General features: G+C 32.4%; 1 protein-coding gene across 1 annotated transcript in view; it reads left to right on the forward strand.

The window, feature by feature from the left end:
- The window catches only part of LOTGIDRAFT_155961 (hypothetical protein), a gene marked incomplete at both ends in the record, with an annotated part of 31,792 nt that extends 19,814 nt beyond the window's left edge, over positions 1–11,978 (forward strand). Inside the window, 2 exons of the mRNA XM_009068457.1 lie at positions 3,400–3,454; positions 11,669–11,978. Of these exons, the coding sequence (XP_009066705.1) occupies positions 3,400–3,454; positions 11,669–11,978 (365 nt within the window). The remainder of the gene's footprint in view (positions 1–3,399; positions 3,455–11,668) is intronic.
- Positions 11,979–23,424: the final 11,446 nt, after the last annotated feature.

Here is a 23,424-nt window from a genome sequence, read left to right on the forward strand (position 1 = left end):
CCTTCGAATACATTATTAACTATTTGATGGTATATTTATGAGGTTCCTTTCAATAAGTCACAGTGTAATAACTTTTGAATTGAGATATATGCGTACAATCGTTGTATAAATAACATTGACTTTATAACTATGCGTAAGTTAATGACGTCAATTTAGAAATGACATGCGCACTTTTGTACTATTTAGAGATGATATTGTAAATCACATAGCCCTCGACAGTTGGAGATCATATAAGAGTAGGCGAGTTCAACTGCCTTGACAAAATTTCCCTCATTGCACACTGCATGGTGTTTCCGAGCTTCATTAGCACAAAATGGTGCAGAAAAGTCGGATGTAAAACTCATTTTCAAAAATCAAAAATAAAAAGATCGAAGATATCCTAATTTTCGGTGCTTTGTTTGAATCAGAATTGACTATGCGTGTAACTCTCTAATCATGGAGGTTGATTTGTATTCAAGTACTAAATTATGACTAGGGAAGCGTTTAGTCTGACACATGCCAAGGTTAGACTGATATTAACTTCATTCTACACCATTTGAAGAGTCTTGATTTCTCCTAGCTTGTTTTATTGATTTGACACACAAAACTTTCGATAGAATTTTTAACAGTGCACAGCTTGTAGATGCTGGGTTAGTAGGCTGTGGTTTGGAATCAGAAACGGGAAGGGCTCCTCATTGTACACTGCAAGCATTTCAAGCAGGAAAGTAGGATGTATGTACGTATGTATCTGACAGAAAACTTTCAAAAGATCTTTAATGTGCAAGGCAAGTAAAATACTGGGCCTTGGTTTGGAATCGGCTTATGTCTGTTGCTATCTTGATCAAAATTTCCCTCATTGTACACTGCCATTTACCTGAAGGATGCAGAAAAGATTTAAAAGCACCAAACAAATTTATATGAAATGGAGTAGACCTCCTAACTTAGCACGATATTTCCCGGATTGCCCACAATCATTACTCCAAATATCTTAGTCTCGCTCTTCAGCTCTTCAATAAAAGAGTTAATTATATCGGTGAAGTCTGCTTGCATTTGTCTCACTTTATTTAACCAAAGCAAGCAGAAAAGTAGGATGTAAAACTCCAAAACTTTTCATTACATGTCTCGCTCTTAAACTCTTCACAAAAAGAGTTAATTATGTTCGTGACGTCTGCTAGCAGGTGTTGGGTGTTTACACTTCATTTCTTTTCCATATTATCTGATCTTTCATTTTACGACTTTTCAATGACCATTTTACGACTGACCAAATGAGATTTTATGGCTACTTCAACACGCCAATGGTTAGCTCTCCTTTCTGTGAAAACCATAAAAACACGTTGGGATTGATTGGATTTCAGAGTAGGAAAATAGGGACTGCCTAATCACTCGTGTAAATGGTCGCCATAAAACGTAATCCTTTGACACTAAATTGGCCATGATTGTTATTTGTGGTGTATTAATTTACTTGTTTAAATCAATTTGATTATTTTGTTTGGTCAATTTTGATGGGATATCAAGTTGTGTCTAGAATTGGATTTGGATTTTCGATATATATTTCTACATTAGCTGTTTCTTTTTAGCTTGCAAAACAAAATATAAGCACACCATGTTCGGTCCTAAAACAGATTTTGCAAAAGCAAAATTTTTTCTCAGCTAAAAATATATATAGCTATTAACGAAATTTTCAAATATTGATATTTTTTGTTATTTCTTACGCAAAAAAATATTTGAATTCGTTTCAATAACATAAATCAAACCAAAAAAAAAACCAGAAATTTTTTATGTACACAAATTTGACTTTTATGCAGTCAAAAGAATTAACTTTACTTTTATCAATTCATTTGTGTTAAAAAACACACAATAAATCTTTCGACATTGAAACAAGTTCAACCCAAGTTAATCTCCTCGTTGAAGGCTTAATTTGATCATTTATGTAATAAAGCTTTGAGGCTATGGATTAAAATGACATAAATTGTGAAAAGCTTGTTTGAATTTGCAAATTCGAGGTTTGGTTGACGTCATGTTTTTAATCTAAGTAATTAATCTCGTTTTCGATTTAATATTGGTTTTTTTTAAACAAGTTGTACTTGTTGATAAGTTGAACTTGTTTTAAAGTTCATTATTGCAAGAATAGTGCGATATAAAACTTCATTTCATTAGTCCAATAAGATACAGAACAGTAGGATATAAAACTCTATTTCATTTCATTAGTTCAATAAGATACAGAACAGTAGAATATAAAACTTCATTTCATTAGTCCAATAAGATACAGAACAGTAGGATATAAAACTCTATTTCATTTCATTAGCTCAATAAGATACAGAACAGTAGAATATAAAACTCTATTTCATTTCATTAGTTCAATAAGATACAGAACAGTAGAATATAAAACTCTATTTCATTTCATTAGTTCAATAAGATACAGAACAGTAAGATATAAAACTTCATTTCATTTCATTAGTTCAATAAGATACAGAACAGTAGGATATAAAACTCCATTTCATTTCATTAGTTCAATAAGATACAGAACAGTAGGATATAAAACTCTATTTCATTTCATTAGCTCAATAAGATACAGAACAGTAGGATATAAAACTCCATTTCATTTCATTAGCTCAATAAGATACAGAACAGTAGGATATAAAACTCTATTTCATTTCATTAGTCCAATAAGATACAGAACAGTAGGATATAAAACTCCATTTCATTTCATTAGTCCAATAAGATACAGAACAGTAGAATATAAAACTCCATTTCATTTCATTAGTTCAATAAGATACAGAACAGTAGGATATAAAACTCTAGGATATAAAAACTTTGTCTTTGAGTTGATATTTTGGGCAAATGGCATCAGGTGTTTTACGATTATTTACACACACGTCATATTTATTTGAAAAAGCTATCGTATTTATCCCTGTTTATTTTGATTATTGTATATAATTTGTATATATTTTCTCAGCAAAAATATGGTCTTAATCATCTTCACTTAACTCAAAACACATTTTTGTCTGGACTTATTAAAGCTATACTCATATTCAAAAAGAAAACCCAACATATTTTTAGCAGCAAATTTTTTTTGAATTCTATTAAAGCTATACTTAGCATTAAAAAGAAAATCCAAATTTTTTTTACCTTTGAAATTGCATCAAAAAATATAGCATAATATTATCACAAATTGTTATGAATTTTTTTAAAGCTATACTCAAATTAAAAAGAAAACCCCCAACATATTTTTAGCACAAATTTTGTATCAATTTTATTAAAGCTATACTCATTAAAAAGAGCAGAATAATTTTTGGAATTTTTGTTATTAACATCATAGCCACATTTTATTAGTTTTATTATTTAAAAAAAATTCCAATATAATTTTTGATTATTTTAACTCAAACATTGCCTTTAATTTTATTTGTCCTTCTATTTCAGCTGCCTTCCCATTTGCTTTGAAATCTGGATTGCCTATTTTACCTAGCCAATATGGGTGAGTACTGTTTTAATGCTATTCTATTAATAGTTATGTTTCAAGTAATAGTTTGGTTTCTGAAAATTTCAAACTGGACTGTTGTTTGATAAATATTTTTATGTTGAAAATTTAAGGATAGTTTTCATTTTCATAAAAACCAAACTAGACCTTTAAAATAGTTTAATTTTATAAATATGTTTTACTTAAGCCCTTTTTTTAAAAAATATAATTTGGCAGTTGCCAATTAATTGGAACCAAACTTGGTTAATCCAGATTTAAAGAGAGACTTCCCTGAAAATTTATTTACTAAATTGAAATGCCAGTACCTCTCTAAATCAGAATTTTTAAGCAAATTGAATCCAAATACTTACGAACTTCCCATTTTTCAAGCAAATTAAATCCAGAAATTTTTTGAAGAAAATTGAAAAATTGTAACAAGGAACTATGCCTTTAATACTTATTTGTATGAGCTACTAAAAGCTACCATTGTTTCACCATTTTTAAATAAATTAAATCGAGAAAAATTGGGAGAAACTAATCCTTTAATGCTTATCTGTTTTCGAATAGCAAAATTTTTTAAGTTGATCAAAATGGCTCCATTTTGGAAGAAATTAAATCCCAAAAAATCCAAGAAAATATTAGGACAAACTATGCCTTTAATGCCTATCTGTACATTGCTACTGTATACAATCAATGACCTTTTAAAATCAAGTATTCCTTCCTCTCTAACCTTTAAAGTTCTAAACAAATGGCCGAATTTTTCTTTGTTCTATCTGATACCTTGTAAATTTTGGCCTCTGAGTTACATTCTGGGAAATTCAAGATGGCACATGCTCCTTTCACAAAAGTCAGACAAACATAAGACGCTCTAAGAAAATGTTGCGATGATAATTTCAAAGGTTATAAATGCGTAGTTTAGCAGACGGAAGCAGGAAGGTTGGAGATAAGGTGAAGGTCATAGTAGGGTGTAAAAGTTTGTTATGGATTTTTAAGATTAGGTTGTAGTGAATTTTAGATTTTTCTGAATTGTGTTGACTTCTCTCTGGTTAATGCTCTCATGGTAAGCTTGGTTTGTGCTGCCAGCTCTATGGTACCAGGCATTAACCCTCTCTTGGATGTCACAGTCAGTGCTTGTGTGAGTTGACTCAGTGTCTCTCGATGTGATGTCAATTTGTCCCAAATGTCAGCATATCCAAATGTCAGTTTTCAGCCCATTAATTCAAAATCTAATGTCAGTTTTAATCCCAATGTCAGCTCAATGTCACTCAAATGTCAGCACATCTAAATGTCAGTTTTCAGCCCAATGTTAATTCAAAATCTAATGTCAGTTTTAATCCCAATGTCAGCTCAATGTCACTCAAATGTCAGCACATCTAAATGTCAGTTTTCAGCCCATTGTCAGCACATCCAAATGTCAGCTTTAATCCCAATGTCAGCTCAATGTCAATCAAATGTCAGCTTTCATCCCAATGTCAGCTTTCACTCAAATGTCAGTTTGTCCCAAATGTCATTTAATCTCATTCCAATGCCAGCTTTCGACTGTGCCACCCACTTCTATCCAAATTTGAAACCGTATCTTGGAACCAAGAAATACCAAAGATAAATTCCTGCAAGTGTTCATGATTCCAAGACTATTTGATAGATCATCTTGTCTGATATTCAGACATCTGATCAGTGCCCTTTGGTATTTCCATTGAAAATAAACACGGGTCCCTGTGACGTCAGAGCTCTGAGATAGTTGGGCTTGCCAAGAATCTTAGTGATCTCTTCTTAACGCCAAAATATGTTATAAAACTCAGTCAAACTTTTCTGTGGTTCCTGTAATTCTAAAAAGATGCCAAAGTTAAATGGTATTTGCAATTGTGATGTCATAATTTGATCAAATGTAAACCTCATGGGGATTTAATGGTTTTTTTTAGCTTTTTTATGTGTATCAGGAACATTTTTGTTATTAGCACCATTCCGAATTTACGTCTGAAATTTGTGGTTCCTGCAATTCCAAAAATCTTGACCAAATTGTGGCATCATTGCAAATCATTTGGCACGAATTTTACAAATAAAAGTTATCAGTGTTCCTGGAACAAATAAACAGGCTGAAAAAAATCTCTTTGGAATCTCTGCAAGTCTTAGAACCTTACCAAATTCAAAATCAAAATTTTTAAAAAAATTTCCCCAAAATATCCATGTCCAAATTTGAAATACCATATGACTCCATCCCAAAAATGTCTACTTTTTGACTTATTATTAATAAAAACACACCCAGTGACTTGACTGTTTTTCTTTCCTTCATATCAGAAGAGTTCCATCTTCTCAGTTTTATTTGTCTATCTTTTGTTGGAGTTGTAACCCCCGTTATGGTGAACCAGATGTGAAATATCAAATTTCTAGCTCTTAACTTTGATATACTTAGTCCGTGATGGTATCTCTCTTTGCTACTGTAACACTTAAGTGAAATGAAATGAATGGAGTTTTACATCCTACTTTTCTACACCTTATGGGCTAATGAAGACAGGCAATGTCATGCAGTGTACAATGAGGGAAATTTTGCCAAGACAATGGTATTGGTCTACTCTTTTTTCAATTTCCAACTGTCAAGGGATCTGTAGCACACAGGGCCTCAGTTTATTATCCCATCCAACCAACTAGACACTTTTTCCATGTTATGTCAAATGGACATTATTTTGAATGCTCCTGAAATTTTCACGACCCTCTGCTGTTCCTTGTCGTCTGTTTGTTATATGTAAAGCATTGCATCTGCTGCACAAGCAAAAATTAATACTTATCTTTTCTTACAGTAAAACCTGTATATTGAGACCACTTTGAAAATCGCCCAGACCTGCTTATAAAGGTCAACAATAATGAAAATCTAGCCAACGATTCCCTCAAATTTTTTGCCACGAATCCCATGATTGATAACATTTTGTCCTTTTTGAGGTGTAGCTGAAGCCAAGCAGGAACGAGAAAAAAAACAAAATGGTCGCCAAATGTAGATTCATGACTACAGAATCTCAAACACAGTTGCCATGGATACCCATTCTTAGGTGAACATAAGTTTTTGTGTTTTTTTGTGAAAAAATGATTTTTTTTGTGTTTAATTTTTGCTTGCGCAGCGTGCAGTGGAATATCTTTTATATTTTTAATGTGTTTTTTGTGTGTTTATTTTTATCTTGGTTATGGTACTTGTGTTTATTTATGTGTTTTTCTTTTTTTTTTCAAAAAAAGCGTTAAGTCCTTATAAGCATATCAAATATTTCAAAATTTTAAATTGCCAAATGTCTCCAATTTCCAAAAAGTTTTCAATATTTCCATAGTGTTTCCAATTTCCAAAATAAATGACAATTTTTGCTCTTGCTTAAAAAATTGACTTCGAATGATCATTCTGATTTTGGTTAGATTTGGTTTAACAAACCAGTTTAGGTTGAGTAAACTGGAATAGGAATTGACTATAGACATGACCCTGGTTTGTGAAACTGGTTTGGGTTGTGTAGATATGTGGTGTATATTGTACTAACTCTGATTTAACCTTTTTGCACTGGATAGTAGAAACCGGTTTGAGTTTTTTTTGTGGATTTGTTGGTGTGATAGGTATATACACTGGTTTGAACTGTGAATATTCAATAATCATTAACATTCATGCCCATAAGCCCATTAGAGAAGTCATGGGCTTCCCATGTACCTTTGCCCATTAGTTTCCAATATGTTGGTGTCTTGGGCCTTCCATGCCTTTGCCCATTAGTTTACAATTGGCTGGGAAATCATGGGCTTTCCATGCTTTTCTCCAAGCCCATTAGTCTCCAATATAGTGGAGTCATGGGTTTTCCATGCCTTTGCCCATTAGTCTCCAATATGGTGAAGTCACGGGCTTTCCATGCCTATGCCCATTAGTTTCCAATAGGCTGGGAATTGGCATTGATCTTTCCCAGATTATCTGTACCCATTTACAGCTGGGTTGACTGGAATAATGAAGATCCTTTCTACCAGCTGATCCTTGACCAAACCTCTTGGTATTGATCTTTCCTGGATTATCTGTACCCATTTACAGCTGGGTTGACTGGAATAATAAGGATCCTTTCTACCAGCTGATCTTTGACCAAACCTCTTGGTATTGATCTTTCCCAGGATTATCTGTACCCATTTACAGCTGGGTTGACTGATTTCATTTTATGCATATTTCTTATTTGCTGTTCTGTTTAAACACAGAGAGACTAGAAAAAGCTTTTAATTCCCATATTAAGTTTCCTTGTATTTGCCGATTTGTCAGATTTTTGCTATCCAATGACAGAAATTTTGTTTACAGTTTTATTTTATGTCAATCGAAAGATTATTCAATAAAAATGGAATAAATTTAAGTTGCTTAGCAACATGTGAAGATTCGAGAATTATATGTGCGTTGAAAAAAATCGGGTTTTATTTACGAAAAAAGTAGGCAAATTTAAAAAAAAAATCTTTTTCTGACTGGAAAAATACAGTTCATCTTTTGAACAAATTATAATTCATCATTTGAACAAATTATAATTAATCCTTTGAACAAATTATAACTTCATCATTTGAACAAATTATAATTAATCATTTTAACAAATTATAACTTCATCATTTGAACAAATTATAACTTCATCATTTGAACAAATTATAACTTCATCATTTGAACAAATTATAACTTCATCATTTGAACAAATTATAATCCATCATTTGAACAAATTATAATCCATCATTTGAACAAATTATAATTCATCATTTGAACAAATTTTAGTTCATCATTTGAACAAATCTCAGTTCATCATTTGAACAAATTATAATCCATCATTTGAACAAATTATAACTTCATCATTTGAACAAAGTATAATTCACCATTTGAACAAATTATAATTCATCATTTGAACAAATTATAACTTCATCATTTGAACAAATTATAATTAATCATTTGAACAAATTATTTTCCATCATTTGAACAAATTATAATTCATCATTTGAACAAATTATAACTTCATCATTTGAACAAAGTATAATTAATCATTTGAAGAAATTATAATTAATCATTTGAAGAAATTATAACTTCATCATTTGAACAAATTATGATTCATCATTTGAACAAATTTCAGTTCATCATTTGAACAAATTATAATCCATCATTTGAACAAATTATAACTTCATCATTTGAACAAATTATAACTTCATCATTTGAACAAAGTATAATCCATCATTTGAACAAATTATAACTTCATCATTTGAACAAAATTTAAATTAATTATTTCACAAATTTTCAGCTTAAATTGAACTGTTTTAATGCCCATATTTTTTTTTAATATGGCCACTTAAAAAACTCAAAAAATTTATCAACTGAATTAAAAAGAAATGGCTGCTCTGCGTGTCTTTTCCCCTGGGATTGAGTCGGCTTGTTTGGGGAAATATTGATGGTAACAAAAGATGAGATCGCTGTCCAAATAAAGCGAGAAATTCCCCCACCAACAAAATCTATACTGCAAATACACGTAAAATTCTAATGAGGCAGTTTTATAAATGAAAAACGTGTCAAAATTTAAACTTAATAATGATGTCATTGAACCTTGCACTTTTTTAAAGCTCTTTTTTTTGGCTTGAAGTTTGCGTCTGCCTGATGGTATTTTGATGTGTTTGGCTTTTTTGCCCGCTGAAGGATGATTGATTCCAGGTGCATTTTGGGTCATCTGCACTTAACTGCAATAATTGCTGGAGTTGGAGTCACGAACGACACTTTCTGAATGAGTTTGTCAACTTTACATCCCTTTCAGAAAAGTCCACATAGCAAAACAAGCATTTCATTACTTAGATAATGGTCTCAAATTTCCAAAAAACGGAACTACATTCAAGTGCATTACGGGCATAAAAATTTGGTTACCAGGTGGCTGATGGGAATCATCACCCAACAACAACTGACAGACGGCAACCTGCACATCTTATCGTTGATCTTCCAAATTATCTTACCTCACCAATTAACCCTTGACCCTTGCCGCTAATTTCTGATTCTGATCTCTAATCTTAGGGTGAAATCGAGGCTAAGAAATTAATTTGTTCGCAGATGCTTCCGTTATGATTTAAGTGGTGAAGTGTAATGTGGGTTTTTGGAATTTCAAAACTTTTTTGTTGGAGATTTTTGAATCTCATCCAATCAAGAGAGAAACATTTGCTGCGGTTTTAACAATTAAACATTTAAAGTATTTAGCCAATCAAAAGATCATAATTTGCTGCGGTTTTGATATGAATTAACCAATCAAATTTAATGTCTTTTGAAAATTAGCCAATCAAAAATGAAAAATTTGCTGAGTTTTTTTATGACTAATCAATCAAAACAAATCAAGAAAAACAGAAATGACCTTGACACAGTAACGCTGATGAAAATGAAGCGTCTGCCAGATTCAATAAAACAGCCATCGAAAAAAGATAAAATTCCAGCAGAAGTGGGACAGGTGCAAGCCTCATTCTGGATCTATTTCTGATTTTATTGTGATTATACGTCTGATGATGATATACTTATAAATTTATCGCAAAGTTGGACTTGTTTTGTTGTCGGTTAATTTGAACGATATTTTTGGCAGCCATGACTTATGCAAGCAAGCAAGTCTCCATTTTGGAAATCATTGATTGTAAGCAAGCCTGAAGTTGAATGTTCATTGTGAAAAGAGATATGGATAGTTTGAATTAATTTTGACTTTATCTCTTAGTTTGCTTAAGCTTAAGCTTTAGATGAAGCTCAAAAGCTCAAATTTTCACCGAGCTTTTAACTGATATGCTACTTGATTCAAGATACATGCTTGTGAAAATTAGCGAAATACATTTCAATTGAAACTGTTTCTATAATTGTAACTGACAATTGAAATGATTCTGGTGAAAAGTGTAATTATTTTCTGAGTGATTCGAGTGCAACATAACAACGGTTTCACCATTTCACAACCATTTTAAATCACTTTTTGATTGCCTCCTTAGTTTCTGCTTTGTTTCAATTTCTGTCGAAATTTTAAAGATGTTTTTGTAATGATGTTTTGTGGCCAGTTTGTTCCGAGGGTTGTTGGGCAGGTTCCTTTATCCTAGACCACTTCTCTTGACATTGATCTTTCCCAGATTATCTGTACCCATTTACAGCTGGGTTGACTGGAATAATGAGGATCCTGTCTACCAGCTGATCCTTGACCAAACCTCTTAGCATTGATCTTTCCCAGATTATCTGTACCCATTTACAGCTGGGTTGACTGGAATAATGAGGATCCTGTCTACCAGCTGATCCTTGACCAAACCTCTTAGCATTGATCTTTCCTGGATTATCTGTACCCATTTAAACAATTCAACAGAAAAGCTCCACCAATCCAAACTTCTTTTTAGACCTAGGAAAAAACTCACTTAAAATTGAGGTCTTTTTTTATGACAGTTGTTTTTGATTCAGTCGTGTTTATTATTGTTCTAAATCGTGTTCTTCTAACACGGCAATTATTCTAATGGAACCAACACGATAGGTTTGTTATTTCCGATGAAATGGTCTGATTGCTTTTTGATCCTACTTTAATATGGCCCATTATTGTAGACATGATCATAAAATGAAACAGCGTAATTTTTACAAATGTCCAAATGGTTTTTTTATGACTTGATGTTTAAAGGGACAGGTGCGCCATTTTTTTAACCAATCATACTTTATTCTCAGAAACTTGAATTTAGATACACTAATCAGTAATAGTGTTCACAGCTCACCGTCGAAATTTGAGCCTTCAAATCCATGTGTGTCCAGAATTTTTTCCGCGTTTGAAAATAAAAATGGAGCCTTAATCTGGGAAACTTGACTTTTTGATTTTAGAATTCCTGTCATCTGATTGGTCAATCAGTTAATCCAATACAGTAATTTGATTGGATAATAAAGCTAGATTAAAATTAATTTAAGTGATTGACCAATCAGATGACTGACACTCTAAAATCATACTAAGCTAATTCTTCCGTCAGATTGTTGTTATTTTGGCCTATTTTGTCTTCCGTATGAAATGCTAAATTGTGCACCAATTAGCCTTCCATAAACTGGTATTGATTATTAAATTGTACTTAAATAGGAATCGATTGAAGTAGTCTTTGAAGCAAAACATTGATTAAGTGGAAACATTAGCTTCTTGGTAAAAGATAAGGTCCTTAAAGATGGGTTTCCCCAGTTGGTAATAATAAGATCTTCTCTAATGGGTAAAATTTAGGTCCTTAAAGATCAGGTTCCTTTATTGGTAGAATTCAGGTCTTTAAAGATGAGGTCCCTAATGGTAAAACTCAGGGTTTTAAAGATAAGGTCCTTATTGGTAAAACTCAGGGTTTTAAAGATAAGGTCCCTAATGGTAAAAGTAAGGTCTTTAAAGATAAGGTCCTTATTGGTAAAACTCAGGGTTTTAAAGATAAGGTCCCTAATGGTAAAAGTAAGGTCTTTAAAGATGAGGTTCCTAATAGTAAAACTCAGGGTTTTAAAGATGGGGTTCCCCAATCGATAAACTCTGTGGAGCACTTCTTGTGGTTTCTCCGAGATAAAGGAAGGCTATGTGGTTGATCCTGCCAGTGATCATATACTGGTCCAAGCAGACGACACTCCAACTTGCTACCAACTGAGCCATCCACTGCCACAAAAGACAGTGTTCCAACCCAGCATTTCAGGATTTCAGGGAAGAATTATTGAATTCATTTCATTTCCTTCTACACAAAAAACGAAATAAATTCACTTTAAATCATAAGAAGGAAATGAAATGTTGTTTCAATGAATATAATCTATAGTGCACTTTGCTCATTTCGCAATATAATGTAACTTGAGAGAGGTCAAAGTTCGAAACCGAGGTCAAAGGTTGTCATTTGTCATAATTCAATTTTTTATGATAGATTGAATACAAAGTCTAAAAATGTCAGCCACGTTTCTTGGTAATTGTAGAGTTGATGGAAAACTAGTTAGAGAAATGGTGACAGTCACATGGTTTAACCCTTTTGCTTTCACTGTGTGTTTATCCTTAAGGGCATGAATTAACCCCTCACGTGGGTCTAAGGGTTAAGGTGACTCATCATTTTTTGAATTTTATATTTAGGGATTATAATTCAATTGTATTTCATAAAAAGAAAAAAAAGGATTCAAATGGAGTCTTTCGTTGTTAATTTGAAAAGATAAAATTGGACATGGCAAATAATTAATTTTGACAGGGCCACTGATGTATTTTGACAGGTCACTGATGTATTTTGACAGGCCACTGATGTATTTTGACATGGCCACTGATGTATTTTGACAGGTCAATGATGTATTTTGACAGGTCACTGATGTATTTTGACAGGTCACTGATGTATTTTGACAGGCCACTGATGTATTTTGACAGGCCACTGATGTATTTTGACATGGTCACTGATGTATTTTGATATTTTTATGAGGCAGACGGGCTTTCATTTTAGCGAGAAATTTTCTGGCATTTCTGTCAAAATTTAAATCTTTGGATGATGAGATAAAAAATGCTCAAAAAAGTACACCTTTCCTGTTTGGTTGGAGATTAAGAAAAAAGAATTACAACCTCTAAACCAAAATCAAACATTGTCTGTATTGAATTGCCAGAAAATTTTGATGAAAAAATTTTGTTTCCGCCAAAAAATATATATGAACAGGTCCATATAAATCTTAAAAAATGTTCATCAAATATCAAAAAACCTAAATTGGGGGAAAAAATTGATACTAATGCAAATAAAACATAAAAAAACATGTCTGCCATTAAATCAGACTAATACCCTGTTATCCGTCGTGGGAATATTTTTATTTGGTGGCAGATGACGTTGGGACTATACACTAGGTGGATGAATATATCATGACTTTTTACTAATGTGTAGGATTACTACACTCCACTTAATCGCTGTTTTGAATTCTGATGGACTGTTTCTTTTAGTTAAATGATATGTTTGTTATTCGTTGTATGTGGAATTTTCGTCAGACAAGAAAAAATTGGCGATGAGAGGCCATCTTTTTTTTTATGGTAACTATGGTGAAATGAATTTGGTTTTGAGAGTATATTGTGAGGCATAGGGCACTCCACGACCCCCCACCGTTCTGACCTTCAATAGAAAGCTCTTCACTTGTTTAAAAACTGATATATTGTTTCAAGAGAAAATTTCCAGTTGGATTTCTATTGGCGTTACATACATAATTTTGAATTTGCTCACTACCAAAGGCAATTGCCGAGGCATCTGGTCTTTAAGGTAATTCAAACCTGCAGACCTTACGGCCAAGTATATGACAATCAACCTCAATACCAACTAAGAAAAAAAAACAGGATATAAAACAAAAATTTTGGACACGCTCTACCAAAGTTTAATTCCTGATTTTATTGGCGCCATCTGCCACGGTTCTGTGCCTGGAGTTGAATTAATTGCAAAATAACTATGTGAAACCATTTTTAATTCTATTTGAGAATTTTGATTTGATTTATTAAAAAAGGTAATTGGACTAATTACTCTGCCAGATTTTTATAATTACCAATTATCATTTGAATAACTGCAATTACTAATTTTAATTTTGTCAGCCTTTCAAATAAAAATTGAAACTACCGTGGTTCACTTTATCAATATAACTTTACAAAACTTTACAAAAATAAACCCAAAATTTTAATTAATATAAATATTTTTTCAAAAAAGTCTCAGAAAACTTTGGTTAAATTTAAGGCCTTTAATCAAATTTTTTCAAACATTTAGAATTTCTGTTTCCAAATTTATGAGGATTAAACACTTAAAAGTTTTTCCACATTCTGATAAAATGTGAAAATATCACTTATTAAGTTTCAAGTCTTTAAAATGAGATTTCACTCTAAAAAATGTATCTTATGAAAACAAACCTTGCCAGGGTTATCTTTGTAAACGTATAAAAACATGCCACTTTATCATTATTATGTAAACAAAAGTGTTTACATTTTGATACGAGAGTCTAATATTAAAAACGTAGGCATGCTTATCCTACCAAATCTAAGGAAGACACCACAACTTTATTGTAAAATGCATGTCTAAAAAATTCTATTTTAAGGCTTCGATTATTTTTTTTTAAAGGGAAAAATTCAGAAATTGTGATATATTAATTGTCCTTGAAATGTAAGTGCTTTTTTAAGGTCCTACATTTAAGTGCATTTGTAAAGTCCTCCTAATGTAAGTGCATTTGTGTAGGTCTTTTTCATGTAAGTGCTTTTTTAAGGTCCTACATTTAAGTGCATTTGTAAAGTCCTCCTAATGTAAGTGCATTTGTGTAGGTCTTTTTCATGTAAGTGCTTTTTTAAGGTCCTACATTTAATTGCCTTTGTAAAGTCCTTCTAATGTAAGTGCATTTGTATAGGTATTTTTCATGTAAGTGTTCCTAAAGGTCCTTTGTAAAGTCTAATGTAAGTGCCTCATTGTAAGTGCCTTTGTATGGGTCTTTTTCATGTAAGTACCTTATTAAAGTCTTTCTAAAGTAAGTGCCTTTGTAAAGATCTTACATTTAAGTGCCTTTGTACAGGTATTTTTCATGTAAGTGCCTTTGTAAAGTCCTTCTGATGTAAGTGTTCCTTAAGGTCCTTTTCACGTAAGTGCTCCAGTTATAACTAAGGTCCTTTCCATTTTCATGTAAGTGCTCCAGTTATATCTAAGGTCCTTTCCATTTTCATGTAAGTGCTCCAGTTATATCTAAGGTCCCTTCCATTCCATGTAAGTGCTCAGTTATATCTAAGGGTCTTTTCCATTTTCATGTAAGTGCTCCAGTTATATCTAAGGTCCCTTCCATTCCATGTAAGTGCTCAGTTATATCTAAGGGTCTTTTCCATGTTCATGTAAGTGCTAAATTATAACTAAGGTCCTTTCCATGTTCATATAAGTGCTCAGTTATAACTAAGGTCCTTTCCATTATCATGTAAGTGCTCAGTTATAACTAAGGTCCTTTCCATTTATATATAAGTGCTCCAGTTATATCTAAGGTCCTTTCCATTTATATATAAGTGCTCAGTTATAACTAAGGTCCTTTCCATTTATATATAAGTGCTCCAGTTATATCTAAGGTCCTTTCCATTTATATATAAGTGCTCAGTTATAACTAAGGTCCTTTCCATTTATATATAAGTGCTCCAGTTATAACTAAGGTCCTTTCCATTTATATATAAGTGCTCAGTTATAACTAAGGTCCTTTCCATTTTCATGTAAGTGCTCAGTTATATCTAAGGGTCTTTTCCATTCCATGTAAGTGCTCAGTTATATCTAAGGTCCTTTCCATTTTCATATAAGTGCATGTAATCTTGATTATTCATGTAAGTGCTTTTCCTCTTCTAGTGAACAGGTATTAGTCTATTTTTAAATGGCCGTTTATCTGTAAGCTAAATTTAGTAGTGTTTTACCAGTCGTATATCAAATTTTACATGATAATACAGTGATAATGTCTGGTTTTAACACCTTCTTAATTTATAATACATGATATCATAACAGGAGTTTTTTTTCTACCGGTCACGTTTGACTGGATTCTTAATATGTCTGAAATTTTGTCCCGAATTTATTTTACATAATAAAATAACAGAATTTTTTTACCAGTCATGTCTGAATTAATTCATAATATGTCTGGATTTTTTGTTTAAAAAATATACTTGCAAATGTAAGAAAGGAAGAATCATTGTTTTTTAACAAGGTTGATAACTTAGGTTCACAAGGATCCTTTCTACCAGCTGGTCCTTGGACAAACCTCTTGAAATTGATCTTTCCCAGATTATCTGTTCCAATTTACAGCTGGGTGGACTGGAATAATGAGGAAAGATGACTTTAAGGTCAACAGACTTTCACACGTCGACTGAGATTAGAACCATTGACCATTGTTCACTTTAACCAATCACATGACATCATGTAAAGATTCCAACAATCTGATTGACTGAACTACACCCCGTCCTCAATTGAAGAGTACAAATGATTTTCAGTCCAAGAATGAAAAATGGAAAGTTCATTAAATTTTTCTTGGAACTTATCAAAGACTCAAAGGAATCCAATTTGCTTTCATTATCAGGAATCCTTAATTGATGGCTTTTTGATGGTACCTCAAGATAGGACTGCCTGCAATTATAGAGATTGGCACCGGAATAATTTCCAGAAATAGATCTCTTTGAAATATATTTCTTTAAAGGTGTTATGAATGGTTTTGATAATAGATCGACAAATTTCCATTAAGCATTAAAGGGAGAATGTCCTAATGTTAGTCTAGACATCCAGACACTTGGAATCAAAAGTCAGACATGTCTGTTGAAATCGGAATTACTCATAAATGGTTGTATCACTGTAAAGATAAGAAAATGGACACCTAATGAATTTAAGTAAAGCAAAAATGGAAGATAAGGCTCTTTAGAACTTTCAATTTGCTAGATAAAGGACTATTAAAAAGATAACAAAAGATAACAAAAGATAACAATGATAATAACAAGTTGTTATTGTCATGTTCCGAGTTAAAACCTCTTTTATACTCTTGTTATCACTTTACGCTTGAGGCCATTTGAATTCAGGGATTCTGTTTTGAATCAGCCAGTCTTGTTCAGCTCTTTTCACTCATGTTATCACTTTACGCTTGAGAAGGCCATTTGAATTCAGGGATTCTGTTTTGAATCAGCCAGTCGTGTTCAGCTGGTAAATAGGAACCTTCAACTTTTTTTAGAATATTAAAATGAAATTTTAGGACAAAGAAAAGTGTTCAGGGAAAATTTTACTCAATGCACACTGCATTGTGTTGCTTCTTCACATTTACCAAATCAAAACAGAACATTAGGATGTAAAACTCCATTTCATTTGGCTGTTAAATGGTTGGTTAACCATGAAATTTATTTTCAAAGAAAAATCCTGTTTTGCCTCATTTGTTAAATTATACGCCCCCTTTCAGTGATTTAACTTTAAAAAATTACAAAATGGAAAATAAAAGTTAGCCTTGATCTTTTAACCTTCCAAATTAAAGAGTTCCACTTTGATGAAACTTACTCACAAGGCATTAAATTATTTAATAATTGACATCTTGCCTAATGAGAGCAATTTCACACCTTTTTACATTTCAAAGAAATTTGACCAAATTTAACCTTTTATCTGTAGGTTTTCATTAAAGTTGGCATCTCCCTTGAAATTGAATCACTAGAAAGTTCATTGAGTTTAAACAGGGTGTAAAAATTCTAATTTATACCTAGGTCAGTGCTTCTATGGAAGAGTATCTGTTCCAACATTTTAGACACAGGGAAATTAAAAATATCTCAGTATTATTTTAGCTATGTGGACTCTCTGAAGTGAGCCAGGCTGACTGTAGAGGTGCTTTAAATTATTTTAAAAAAATTTAGAGTAAGGAACTTGAGATAGCATCTTGTGTCCATTCTGCACTTGATATTTCAACTTTATTTAGACAAGAATCTTACCATTTTGATATAGAAAAGCCCAATACTCTTGCAGGAACCTTGTTTTCACTCTGAACTTGAGATTCTCAGTATAGATTATAAGTTGTTTTGATATGATAGGAAAGCACCAAGACCCCAGCAGGAACCATGTTTCCACTCTAAACTTGAGATTCTCAGTTATTATTGTTTGGATATGATATAAAAGAACCGGTAGCCTTGCAGGAACCAGGAAATAATACATGGTACCAGAAGTTCTATCAAAAGATAGTTTACACGTCTGCTCCCAACATATGTCTTCTGCCAGTTGCATTTCTATAAACATTAAACTCACTAGTGCACATAGAAACTTTGACTTTAAAGGTGGCATTTCCACTAATTATTTTTCAGTAATTGGAAAAAGTAATTGATGCATTACTTTTACATTAAAGGGAACCTTTTTAGCAATCATTTATTGGGGCATTTTTCGAATTTTAGTAATTGGAAAAAGTAATTGATTTAAATTTATGTCATTTTAGTAAAGTTAAACTTAAGTAATTGGAGGACATATCTAGAATTTTAGTCAAGTAAAACTTTAGTAATTGAAGGATATATTTCTAGAATTTTAGTAAAGTTAAACTTTAATAATTGGAGGATATATTTCTAGAATTTTATTCAAGTAAAACTTTAGTAATTGGAGGACATATTTAGAATTTTAGTAAAGTAAAACTTAAGTAATTGGAGGATATATTTCTAGAATTTTAGTCAAGTAAAACTTTAGTAATTGAAGGATATATTTCTAGAATTTTAGTAAAGTTAAACTTTAATAATTGGAGGATATATTTCTAGAATTTTAGTTAAGTTAAACTTAAGTAATTGGAGGACATATTTAGAATTTTAGTAAAGTAAAACTTAAGTAATTGAAGGATATATTTCTAGAATTTTAGTAAAGTTAAACTTTAATAATTGGAGGATATATTTCTAGAATTTTAGTCAAGTAAAACTTTAGTAATTGGAGGATATATTTCTAGAATTTTAGTAAAGTTAAACTTAAGTAATTGGAGGATATATTTCTAGAATTTTAGTAAAGTTAAACTTTAATAATTGGAAGAAATAATTCTAGAATTTAAGTAATTGTAAAAAGTAATTATTACAAATATTTAATAATGAATCGACCAAAATTACTGGGTTGAGTTCCTTTAATCTTCAAATCTACCAATCTATTTCTTTAACTGCTTCACAGGCCATTTTCTTTGTTTCCAAATCCTGTTTTTACACCTGTCAGTGGCATCTCACTTCCTTGACGATATCTCCTGAGTTCTGAAGATTTTTTTGTTACTTTATGGACATCATGGGGTCTTTTGATGTTGGTTTACACGAGTTTTGTCAGACCAAAAAGAAACACCAAGTCTATTTTACATCTCTGTCTAATTTTCGAGTTGAAAAAATGTTTTGGAAACAGCTTTTTTTGCGTTGCAGTTTCATATTGGAGTTAAGATTTGAAAAACACAAGCAAAGAGTCTGGTGAAGTCTCAAATAGCAACAGAAACTTGTCTTCTTTTTTAGAGAGTTCCATGCTTTCTGACATCAAACCAAGTCGAACTATTATGATTTACGCGGACCAGAGATTTTTTGTTAATAGCATTTCACGCTAAATTAGTAGTATCAATCAAGTTCAGTCGTTTCTACCTTTCATCCTGGTTATTCTAGTCTATAATTGGCTGTATTGACTTTCAAATAGACACGATGAGTTGATGGATGGATGGAAACCATTAAACCGATATTCTTGACCGAGATTCAGTTTTTAGGCTTCAAACTATTGGTGTCAAATTCTAGATAGATCTCTTTCATTACAAGCAAAAAAAGAAAGAAGTCTAGAACTCTTCTTCTTTGGAGGAGAGAAAATAAGAATAAGTTCTCTTATAACGTACAACTTAATTTTGGAGTGAAAAAGAAAAAAAGAAACTTGCTAAGAAAGGTACAGAATAGCTCTTTTTCCTTAGAGGAGAGAAAGATAAGAATGAGCTCTCTTATAACGTACAACTAAATTTTGGAGTTAAATCAAAAATGAACTCACTAAGAAAAGTACAGAGTAGCTCTTTTTCTTTGGAGGAGAGAAAGATAAGAATGAACACATTGAGAAATTTAGGAGTGAGTCTTCTAAACTATATGATGCCAAAGTTCGAAACTCGTTTAAACAATTTTTTTACCAATGCCAGTGCTTATAGTATTTTTTCCCTGTCTCTTTTAAACTGGATAATTGAATCTAACATAATTTTTGTACACTAACATCCAGTCATTAATGTTGGTTCAAAAGGGGATACAAGTCATTAAATTTGGCCATTTTGAACACCATTTTCTGCTGGACTGCTGCGCTATTTGACCCGAGACTTTTATTCGAACCTTAATTGATACATTAGAGGTACCATTATGGACTTCAATTTCATGGTTCCACAAATTCCTGGAATTTATATTTCTTCAGAGTATGATAAGAATAGAAAACTTAATGACGCCATTGGTCAAATAGATAACCAACTTTCAAATCCAATATGGCTGCCAATACCAAAATGGCAGACGGACATTCCATGGGTTTAGATAATGCCATTAACTTTGACAGGCGGAATGTGACCAGTTTTAACCAAATTCTCAATATAATGGTGATGAATTAGTTTTGGGAAACTAAAAATTTCGAACATGATCTCCATCTGACATCTTTGTTAACTGAAATCTTTTTAATATGTACGGCCATTTTGTATTGTGGATTGAAATGATTGGATTTTAAAGTAATTCGCTGCATTCCTAACATTGTCCAGACGCTCATTAACTTGCAGTCTGCAATCATCAGGAAAGTCTGGCAAACACATCAATAGCACACATAATTCAATTTGCATGCTGACCAGCAGACGCATTCCAAGTGGCAGAAATTAAGTCAAAACATTGAAGTTGAAATGAAATGAAAATGGCAACAAGATGAAGCGAAATTCCCAAAATTAATTGGCACATTCCAACCTGCAGGAACCAAATGCTATGGACCGAATTTGACAAAATCGCTGGCGCATTTCAAGATGTTCAGATGATAAAATTCAATTGCCCAACTGGTATATAAATATTCATCCTAACCTAGGGGTAAATTTTCAATGACTCGTTTACGAGCGATTAAGACAAACTCGTTGATCAGGAGATTCTTTATTTAAAGATTAAAGATTCTAAAATCATGAACTTTCAAATTCTTGGATGTAAAACTCTAATTCATTTGAAGAAATCGACTCAGGCTTCATCCAAAAATATCAAAAAGTTCTCACATTTAGTATCTGTTGGCCAAAAAAAAGAAAATTATGTGGAAATGTGTTTATTTTGGCAAAGAAAAAAGATAATATTAAACAAATTTTCTATTCTTTAAACGTTTGAAAATGTTTCTATATCTTTTCTTACCTCGGGGGCTAAAATATCAAAAACCATTTCCAGTTTTTGAAGTTTCTCTTTCTACATTTAAGATGAGTTATTTTTTCTTAATCTTGTGCCAAATCTTAATTTCATATTTCACCGGAAATGTAATTTCAAACGAAAGTGCGATTTTATTTGTTTTTGTATATTTTGTACAAAAAATTAATATATTTTATGAAATTTGATGCATTCTCGTTGAGTTTGGAATATTTTTTTTCGTGGCGCATTTTTTTACAAGAAATTTTGATGAGTTTCATTTGTTTTTCAAAGTTTTTGAAACATTTTTGACCGAAAAGTAGCAGAAACATAATATGTTAACGTCCTCCATTCCCAGCAATCATTCGTTAGGCCGAAAAATAGCGGAAAGTTGGATGTAAAACTTTATTTTCGTTTCATTTGATCTGCGGTAAAAATCTTAAGTCGATAGGCCAACAATGATAAACGCAACTCCAAAGCCAAGATTAAGGCGAACCAACTGGTTGCTAACGAGTTGTACTTTATTGGAAGTTTATCAGTGCTAGACCAGAACACGATAGTATCTTAATTAAATCTGACACATTACTTGACCACCAACACGGCTCCTAACTTGATTGATCAAATCATTAGATTATACCACCGTTTCATTGCGTCTGTGTTTTCGTGCCAACTGGCAATTAACTTCAGTGAAACAAGTTCAACCCATGAAGAGAAGTTCGGTTTTGTTTTGAAAAGTTATGCTCTTGAATTAAGCAGAATCAAAAACGAAGTTGGTTGCTAAGGGGTTCTGCTTTTGTCTTCTGCTGGGAGAAGTCATCTCTTCCGCCTTTTTGGAGCTCAACTCTGATAGTTTAGAGTCACGACAAAATTGATGTTAAAAATGTAATTTCTTGCAGACGTGAAAAATTTCATTCAAGACCATGGTCTATTGTTAATTCTGCACTCTGCAACTTTTTTGTCCTTTATTTCCAATGAACTGAAACAAATTCTCTATATTCCAAAAACCACTCCGTAGTAACAAAGCAATTACGAGAGAATAATTAAAACTACTTCTGAGCACATCCTGGAATTCCATTAGGCGTATTGATCCGTCACGCCCAAAGAATCACTGGCATACAATTTTAATGACTCCAAATTATTGTTGGTGCCGCTTGGTTTGGCACCCAATGATATTCCAAGACATGAGGCAATGTCTACAGAGAATCAGGCTCTTACTAGGAAATTTCAGGAAGAATGGTTCTTTCGTTAATTATTTAAGGTTCCACTTGATTTGAAAAGACAATTTCAAATATTCCTTTAAAAGCAAATCTTTTTAAACATAAGGAGACAGACTTGACGACTTGCAGACTTTAATAGTTAAGCCAGCTTAGTTGGCCGTCGGATATGTCACATCTGTGTGTATTATCAAACATGCCATTATTTTTGTTGTCGCAATGGGCATGCGTAATGATATTATGACCTGAACTTATCGATAACTTTCTGGCTTAACTTTTATGTTCGTCTAAACGCTCAACAAAAACGCAGGCTTAAAGAAAACTGCCTTAACTTTAGTGGTCTGAACACAGGCTTAAAGAAAACGGCTTTAACTTTAGTGGTCTGAAGACAGGCTTAAAGAAAACTGCCTTAACTTTAGTGGTCTGAACACAGGCTTAAGGAAAACTGCCTTAACTTGGTCTGAACACAGGCTTAAGGAAAACTGCTTTAACTTTATTGGTCTGAACACAGGCTTAAAGAAAACTGCCTTAACTTTAGTGGTCTGAACACAGGCTTAAAGAAAACTGCCTTAACTTTAGTGGTCTAAACACAGGCTTAAGGAAAACTGCCTTAACTTGGTCTGAACACAGGCTTAAAGAAAACTGCCTTAACTTTAGTGGTCTGAAGACAGGCTTAAAGAAAACTGCTTTAACTTTAGTGGTCTGAAGACAGGCTTAAGGAAAACTGCTTTAACTTTAGTGGTCTGAACACAGGCTTAAGGAAAACGGCCTTAACTTGGTCTGAACACAGGCTTAAAGAACGGTTGATAGTTAAGCTGCGTTAACTTGAGTCGTCTGAACGAAGTACTCACGGCTGATTGAAACCATATTTTATTAAACGTTAATGTCTTGATCACGATTGGCAAATCATCTCTTTTAGACAAAACACGTTAGCTACTCTCAATTTGTCATCAAATTAAAAACTAATTATTGGTGTAGTGTAAAAATTGGATTTGGCAGTTCGTAC

The sequence above is a fragment of the Lottia gigantea genome (assembly GCF_000327385.1).
Source record: "Lottia gigantea unplaced genomic scaffold LOTGIsca_9, whole genome shotgun sequence".
Taxonomy (NCBI): Eukaryota; Metazoa; Mollusca; class Gastropoda; family Lottiidae; genus Lottia; species Lottia gigantea.